The following is an 8,933-nucleotide window of genomic DNA, read 5'->3' as shown; positions in this document are numbered from 1 at the left end:
GGGGTTTATTCATGAAAGTCAGCTTTGAAAGCCAGACCTAGCAGCTTTTAGAAGAAAACTTGGGTCTGATTGCCCGACTAAAAACATTGTGCAGATACTGTGTATATAGACTTATTGCACTGTGAACTACACTATAGATATAGAGTGTTTGCATTGTGGACGACACTGTAGCACCATGAGGGCATTGTCTTCTCTGTGATTTCTTCCAAAAGCTATTGGGTCTAGTTGACCAACCAAACCTAATAGTGTTGGATCCGGCTGCCAAGCATGACCAAGCAGATTTTGGAATAAAAAACAAAAAAGTTAATGCCTCTTGGTGCTACAGTATCATCCACAGTGCAGATACTTTATGTCTATAGTGTGGTCAATAGTGTAATAAATCTATGTACACAATACCTGCACAATGTTTTTTCCACGTGTTTTCAAGTATAGTATAATGTTTTTATATGATTGTTTTTGTTTATATATTACCATTGTTATTAAGAGTGTTACTATTTTTCAACGAAAAACTCAAATAAAAAAAATACTTACATAGTAACAAGTAAAAAAATTATAAATATAATTTTATCTCAAAAATATTTTAATATGCGTGGTTAACACACACATGAAAGCAAAGAAATATCATTATACCTCGAACAAAACTTTCCAACTAAACTTCCACATTTAACTTGCAGGTGTGGAAAGAGATTTTGAAAATCTTAAAAACTAAAACTAAGACTATAAAAAAGTATAAGGATCAAATTGTAAGGTGTAAATAATTATAAAGGTGTAAACTGTAAAATTACAAATAAAACTAAAAAGTATCAATGTTTTACTATGGATTGTGCATAGTGCAATCCGTAGTAAAATGAGTAATGCCCCTTTAAAAACCCAAATAGTTGAACAAACACTTAGAGGTGATTTTGTATTTTTATATCTTTATTGTACAGGGTTATTACCTTTATGTCCTATAAAAGAAAAACACAACTAATGTCTAAGGGTTTTTTTTTTTAAAAAAATTTCATATTTCTTATATAGTCTAATTACTCCATAGACCCTGAGGTCAATTTTTTTTACCCAAGGTAAAGGGGTATTTTTGGTTTTTTGACCTCAGTTTTTTATATAATTATCTTATAGGGTCAAGGATGTTATGGTCTTTTTATAAATAACAATGGTTAACACGTGCAGAGCATGCATTTGCAGGTAGGAGGCACCCATGTTTTTCGAATAGCGCATGTGGTGCCTTTGGTAGTCGTTGGTCTCCTTCAAGGATGACATTTGAAGCAACGAGCCACCCTTTACACAATGAGTTGACAAGTGTCAGCTGCAGGGGAACGACAAAGCTCCAACGATAATTTTTCTTCTCCTTTTTTTCTCTCTCTCCTCCACCTCAAAATGTGTGTTGACCTTGCAAACTTGCAGGGTGATCCTCAATCTTTTAATTATATTGAATTTGATTTAGTTATTTTTCAATTTCATCAATTGACATTTGATTTTTTTTATGTTTTTTTTAATCAAATTTGATCATCATTCTTTTGATTCCTATTTATTTTGCTTTAATATTTTTTTTTCTAATTGGATTTTATTTTTCAATTTCATCCATACTCATTTGATTTTAATTCTTTTTTTTTTGTTGAACTTGATCCTTATTCTTATGATTGGAATTCCTTTTTATTTGGAGTTCTTTTCTTGATTGATTGTTTTTTTATTCAATTCCATCCATCATTACTTAATTTCATTGAGTTTTCATATCATATTTGATGTTTATTTTTTTATTATGCTTTTAAAACTTGGCCTAGGAGTTGACCTTTTTCATGTCTTGGGTCACATATTGGGTCGAATGATTAAGATTACAGGTGTCAATCATATTCTTTTTTATTGTGTAAAAAGTAAAAATGATATTATTTTGAAAAACAATAATGGTAAAAAAAATCAATGGGTGTTGACATGATTTTCTCCAAGCTGATCGCTTGATTTTTTATTCAGCTAAAAAGTAAAAATGATATTGTTTTGATAAAAAAATAATGAAGAAAAAAAATCAAATATAATCCTTTTTAAAAAAAAAAATTGTCTTTTTTAGTTTTGGATTATTTTTTAGATTATTTTTTGTTTCATTCATTTCATTTGATTTTGTTTTGTTTATATATCAAATATTATATTTATTCTCTTGATTGTTTTATTTTCCTTTCAATTTTATATCTCAATATTTTATTTCATTCATTATTTTTCTAGATTTAGTCCTTATTTTTTAAATTTTTTTTAATCATTTTCTTAATTTTTTTTCTTTTAATTTTTCCCTTAACATTTTATTTCATTTGTTTTTTTAATTCAATAGTGGTTCTCATTCTTTTAATTATTCTTTTATTTTATTTTTTAAGTCCATCATTATTTTCTTTTATTATTTTTTTTACAAGATTTGGTCCTCATTGTTTTAATTATTATTATTTTTTAATTTTTTAATGGTTAAAAAATTTATTTAAGATTTTTTTGGTATTTTGTATATTTATCTCGATATTATGATTAAAATTGCTAGTTTTAAAAATCAACTTGATTTAACTTTGAATTTTTATTTTATTTTTGGATATTAGATTATTAGGATTTGAATTTTTAATTTTTTTATCTTTTTTTTTTCTTGGGTTATTCTAGATGGTTGGTTAGTGAAATTAACCTGAATTCACTTAATTTATTATTATTTAAATGCTTTTTTTATATTAAATAAAAATTAATCTCTCTCGCGGTTAACACGGGAAAAAAATCTATTACTGTCTAACGAGAATCCTGATTACAGTAAAATAAAAAATAAAAAATAAATTAAGCAGGACACCCACACACTTCTCCAAATATAAGCAGGACCCACGTCAGCCAATTTCAACACACCTTCCATCTCCTGTACAAACACCTTTTTCCAGTCCTCTTCAATTCCCTTCCCTTCCCTTCCCTATATATTTATCTACACATACCTAGAGACTCTCCACAGAACACAAACACAAAGATCCTCCCAAAACAATGGCCTCTCTTCATCGATCTTTAGCCTTCTTGGCCATGTTGTCCTTGCTTTCTGTTTGTTTAGCCATAGACATGTCCATAATTGATTACAACATAAAACATGGCCAAGTTCCAGAAAGAACAGAGGCAGAGACAAGAAGAATCTACGAGATGTGGTTGGTTAAATATGGTAGAGCATATAATGCGTTGGGTGAGAAAGAAAGACGATTTGATATTTTCAAGGATAACCTTAAATTCATCGATGAACATAATTCTGTTGGGAACCCGAGTTATAAACTTGGGTTGAACAAGTTTGCGGATTTGAGTAACGATGAGTACCGATCGGTTTACTTGGGTACGAGGATGGATGAGAAGAGAAGGTTGTTAGGTGGGCCAAAAAGTGAGAGGTATTTGTTTAAGGAAGGTGATGATTTGCCGGAGACTGTTGATTGGAGAGAAAAAGGGGCTGTCACCCCTGTAAAAGATCAAGGGCAGTGTGGTATGTTTTTGTTTCTTTTTTTTTTTTTTTTCCCTTTTGTTTTTATCGACAGGATGTCGTTGGACAGCAAATTTGCTGGGTCTGAGTCTCATGAAAAATAATTTCATCCCAGATTTTCCTTTTTTTGTGTGTGTGTTTTTTTTGGGGGGTTTAGATTTGATAACTGGCGTGGGACCAGGGGCATATTTTTCTCCAAGGATGTTCTTAGTTTGGGTCTTCTCTGCTTGACCATGAAACTATCGCTACCATTTGATATTGTTATCCGTCTGTTTGTTTTTTCTTAGACTAGATATTTGGTGGGAGCAACTCTTGCTTTTTATCCGGATTATATTAAGTATAATTTGATTTTTTTGATTTTCTGGATGAAATCTTTAGGTTTTAAAGATAAGATCAGCTAGAAATCGGACTATTTGATTCATGTTTTATGGTTACTGAATTTGGTTTTGGGTAGGAGTATTTGATGTCCCACACACAGATTGAACAGTTTGGTATCTAATTTTTGGCAGCTACAAAATTTTATGAAAGCATTCTGTTTGGCTCAGGCTATTTTCTAATGTAAAGTTTATTTTGTTTTTTTATTAAAGGGAGTTGCTGGGCATTCTCCACTGTTGGAGCGGTGGAAGGGATAAACCAAATTGTAACTGGTAACTTGACATCTCTGTCAGAACAGGAGTTGGTGGATTGCGATAAGACATATAACCTGGGATGCAATGGAGGTCTCATGGACTATGCCTTTGATTTTATTATTGAGAATGGTGGTATTGATACCGAAGAAGATTACCCCTACAAGGCTATTGATAGCATGTGTGATCCAAATAGGGTATCTTGAATCTTTTCCCCTCCTCAAGTTTCATGTTTTACAAAATTAATATTTGATCTTTAGTCTGATCGGGATGTTGCTTATCCTTGATGCACTTGATCATTTTGTTTTTGCAGAAAAATGCTCGAGTTGTTACAATTGATGGTTATGAAGACGTTCCACAAAATGATGAGAAGTCATTAAAGAAGGCTGTGGCAAATCAACCTGTTAGTGTTGCCATTGAAGCTGGTGGAAGGGATTTCCAACTCTACCAATCTGTAAGCACAGCACCCCATCTTACTAACCATTTTTATGCTTTGGCGTCAAGGCTTAACTATTGAAATTGTATGAATTATAATTTGTTTGTAATGCATAATAGGCTAAAGCCTGACTCATTAATCTTCATAGCCTTGTTACCGGAATGCATCATTTATAGTTCACAAGTTTGGATGCAAGAAACATTTGAATTCTGAATGGGACAACTTCCCACAAACTGAATTTTAAGTAGTCTTTTGCATGTGAATTGATTACATAGTCTTATGTTTCTTTTCTTCTTTGTTCAGGGTGTTTTTACTGGGTCATGTGGAACACAGCTAGACCATGGTGTGGTTACTGTTGGGTACGGTACAGAGCATGGTGTAGATTACTGGATTGTGAGGAACTCATGGGGTCCTGCTTGGGGAGAGAATGGGTACATCAGGATGGAGCGTGATGTTGCCAGCATTGAAACTGGCAAGTGTGGAATAGCAATGGAAGCTTCATATCCCACCAAGAAGTCTGCAAATCCCCCTAATCCTGGTCCCTCCCCTCCATCTCCAGTGAACCCTCCACCTCCGGAAAAGCCTTCCTCAGAGTGCGATGATTACTACTCATGCCCTGCTGGAAGCACATGCTGCTGCATATATCAGTACGGTGACTATTGCTTTGGATGGGGGTGCTGCCCTCTGGAGTCTGCAACCTGCTGCGACGACCATTACAGCTGCTGCCCTCACGAGTATCCTGTCTGTGACCTTGAAGCTGGAACCTGCAGGATGGTAAGTATAGTCACCTATTCCCTTAAAGACAATTTTAATGAGTTTGTGAAGGCAGCTTCTGAAATTTTAACCTTGTATGCTGCTGATATGTTACAGAGCAAGAGCAATCCATTTGGTGTTAAGGCGTTGACTCGAGCTCCAGCTAGAATTACTCAGTCTCACCAGCTTGGTGGTAGGAGGCGAGCTGGTAGGAGGTTCAGCCCTGCTTGAGATAATCCTAAGTCGTTAAGGGTCTGCTAGAGCAATATGTGGGCTAAGGTTGACCATGTTTAGTTCAGCGAAACTTATCATCTAGTTTTTCATTATTTGTAAATTCCTTGAATTGTCTACTGAGGCAGATGCTATAAACTTACGATTGGATCGCCACCATTTGTAAATAACCATCTGATTCCCTTCAATTCTGATTTTCGTTTATGATGGTGTTTGTGGGGCTCCTTGCTTAGAATCACTGCTCACTGTTCAATTATCTTATGAAACCCTGAGGTGCACGATTGGTATCCTTCATCCATATAGAAAAAGCGAAAACTGGCTTGAAAAAATAATAAAATATAAAATAACGACGAAAAAGCTGACTAGTGTCTTTGGTATTGCGGTAGTTTTGTGGTTGTGGTTTGAAAAAAGTTGTTTTATAAAAAGTACTTTTAGTTGAGGTTGGTTTGAAAAAATAGGTGTTTGGTTAAAACTGTGGTTGAAATTGAGGTCGAAGAAAAAGTAGTTTAATGTGTTTGGTTAAAAATAAATGCTTTTCAAATTGAGGTTATAAAATAATTAAAAAATATATATATTAATATTAATGATTTTAATTTAAATATTGTAAATTTAACTACTGTTATTATATCATGAAATAAATAATATTGATATCAAATATTTTTTATTATTATATTACACTATGTGCAATGTCATCACATACGAAATCTATCCAACAAGGACTATATTTTTCATGGTTTTTTAAGCACGCAACAACAAAAACTGAATCTTTTATTACGTCATCAAGTGATTTTCTTTTAATTTTTTGAATAGAACACAATTAAAATAAAAATAAAAAATGAATTTTTTTTAACTGGGGCCGGACCCGGCAATAACATAATTGGAATTGCGATCAAATTTCACAAATGCTACGTCATTATAATTTAAAAAAAAAACAATAAAAAAAATTAAACTCATTTTCATGGTTTTTCAAAAAAAAAAAAAAAAAAACCTGGAAACGTAAACAGTGCGCAGTGGAGCATGGTTTCACTGTTCAATGAACAGTGGAGCCATGCTCCACTGTTGACAATAATTTGTCAGCATGAGAAGCAGCCACACTACCAAACAGCCACTACACCACGGCTGTAACCATGCGTTTTGCCATTTTAGAGAGTGGTATTGGGTTACTAGCTACAGCTGCAACTGATATTTCTTTCTTTCTATTCTTTTTAAAAAGAGGTTACCGGTCACTGAGTTAACGGCAACCATATCCAAAAACAAGTATTTTCTAAGAAAACCAAGAATTTGTTGCCATTTTTTCTTTAAATTATGAACTACAAGAGATGATTTTATCAATAAAAAATGAAAATTATTTTTTTGAACAAGTATTTTCTATTTTTCCTTTTTTTCTAAAAAAAAATCTAAAACATTAAAAAAAGTGTTTTTTTTTTTTAAATCCCTAACTTAAAAAGTAAGGATATGTGTCATCTGATTTTATGTGCATTTATTTTATTTTTTTAACAAAAAATTCAAACCAAATCCTTGTTCTCTATCTTAAAAATTTTATATTTAATAAATATGTTAGTTAAAATGTATACAGGTTAATTATTATTTTTTATGAAAAACTTTCTATGAAACTATTTTCTTAAAGTAAACAAGGATTTTCCCATTCTATTTTTGGGTTGTAATAAGAATCTTTAACATTAATAATTAATAAGAAAAACTACAAAATGAAGGGTTTTTACTAAAAACCATCCTTGCACCTATTATAATAGTGCTTTGTTTGTTTTTATTTTACTATTTAATATTATATTTATTTTTTATTGGTTTATCTTATTTTTATGATATGGATCACAGGTTTGACAACTTAATTTGGTTCACTCAAATTTTTTTCTCAATTAACTTTTTTTTTTCATTTCATCATTTAATATTAGGTTGATTGAGAATTAAATTCTATGATTTGTTTTATTTGCTTTTTTTAGGTTATTCCGACATTATGACCTGAGAATAATGTTTAATGAGTTAACCTGAGCTGACTTGAGTTATTTTTTGTATATTTTTTAAATTGAAGAGGGGTTTTTGGTGTATCTTGCATCACAAAGCATTGATCATTTGAATAGTGCTTTGTTTGTTTGTTTTTCTTTCTTTGATTTTTTTTTCAATCAATCTTTTTTTTTTTAATTTTTATCATTTAATATTAATTTTTTTTTTATTGAGTTATCTCGTTTTCATGACACGAATCACAAGTTTGAAGAGTTAATTTGGATGGCTTGAGTTTTTTTTTTAATTTACTTTTATTTTTCACTTTCATCTTTTAATATTTAATTGATTAAGAATTAAGTTTCATGATTTATTTTATTTGCTTTCTATTAGGTTATTTTGACATCATAACCTGAGAATAATATTTAACGAGTTAACTCGAGTTGACTTTGGTCATTTTCTATGTTATTTTTTTAAAATAAAAGTTCTTTTTATTTTTATCATATTCAACATTAGATCACTTGATGATTAAGCTTAGTGATTTATTTTATTTTTTTTTCTTTAAAGATATATTGGTCTCATAATTAAGGTCGCGAGTTTTAGTATTTTAACCATAGTTAAACCAAATTTGACAAGTTAACCTGGGTTAAATCATGTTGATTTTTTTTGGTTGATGTTATCCTTATCTTATAAATCAGGTTATAAATTTATTAGATTGACTCAAGTTTTCTTTTAGGTTATTTGCTCAATTATTTTTTTTTAATCTCATCCTTCAACATTAGGCTGATTGAGAATTAAACTTTTATAATTTGTTTCGATTTAGTTTCTATAAGATTATTTTAGCTTTATAACATGGGTTGTAAGTTTGGCAAGTTAACTCGGGTCATTTTTTAGATCTTTTTAATCAATTTTTTTTTTAATTTTACCATTTAACATTGGGTTAACTGAGAATTAGGCTTTTATAATTTATTTTTATTTGTTTTTTATAGGGTTATTATAGTTTTATAACCCAAGTCGTGAATTTGACATATTACTCAAATCAATCTAATATATTGCTATCTTAATATTAAGAAAAGATATTATCTTGAAATGTTTTTAGTTAAATTATATTTTTATGGATCATTTCTGGATTGTTTTTGGACTCACAAAGTGTATCAAGTTATATCAAATTAATCTCGCATAGTTTTTTATTTTTTTACTAGAAATTATTTTTTTATAATATCCAAATTATTTTTTATATTAAAGAAAAAATTAACCCTACCCATAGCGCATTGCAGCAGAATGATCTGGTATTTAATTTATTTGTGCTAACTACTAAATTAACAATTTTCTGAACGGTACCGTTTTCCTTGTGCCTGGTCTTCTCTTATACCCCGCCCCCGTAAAATGGTCAATGTGCATCCCCATATGCCTCTACCGTTGGATCACAACAAAAGACAACCAGCAATCACCATCACGCTTACTATTTTTG

General features: G+C 30.9%; 1 protein-coding gene across 2 annotated transcripts; it reads left to right on the top strand.

Annotated features, from left to right (window-relative positions):
- The first annotated feature begins 2,855 nt into the window (after window positions 1–2,855).
- On the top strand, window positions 2,856–5,718 carry LOC118055426 (cysteine proteinase mucunain). Of its 2 annotated transcripts, XM_035067332.2 has the most exons (5): window positions 2,859–3,463; window positions 4,048–4,283; window positions 4,400–4,540; window positions 4,826–5,296; window positions 5,393–5,718. In XM_035067332.2, the coding sequence occupies exons 1-5, from the start codon at window positions 2,986–2,988 to the stop codon at window positions 5,504–5,506; spliced, it is 1,440 nt and encodes a 479-aa protein (XP_034923223.1). In that variant the 5' UTR covers window positions 2,859–2,985; the 3' UTR covers window positions 5,507–5,718. The 2 variants fall into 2 exon arrangements, with proteins under 2 accessions (XP_034923222.1, XP_034923223.1); XM_035067331.2 differs by having other exon boundaries at window positions 2,856–3,463; window positions 4,826–5,718.
- The last annotated feature ends 3,215 nt before the right edge of the window (window positions 5,719–8,933 follow it).

The sequence above is a fragment of the Populus alba genome, chromosome 1 (genome assembly GCF_005239225.2).
Source record: "Populus alba chromosome 1, ASM523922v2, whole genome shotgun sequence".
NCBI classification, from domain to species: Eukaryota; Viridiplantae; Streptophyta; class Magnoliopsida; order Malpighiales; family Salicaceae; genus Populus; species Populus alba.
This window is presented reverse-complemented; position numbering and strand designations above follow the sequence as displayed.

Coding starts and splice junctions, on each gene's coding strand:
- LOC118055426 (XM_035067331.2), top strand. CDS start 2,986: ATGGCCTCTCTTCATCGATCTTTAGCCTTCTTGGCCATGTTGTCCTTG. Junction 3,464..4,047: donor AAAAGATCAAGGGCAGTGTG/GTATGTTTTTGT, acceptor TTTTTATTAAAG/GGAGTTGCTGGGCATTCTCC. Junction 4,541..4,825: donor ATTTCCAACTCTACCAATCT/GTAAGCACAGCA, acceptor TTCTTTGTTCAG/GGTGTTTTTACTGGGTCATG.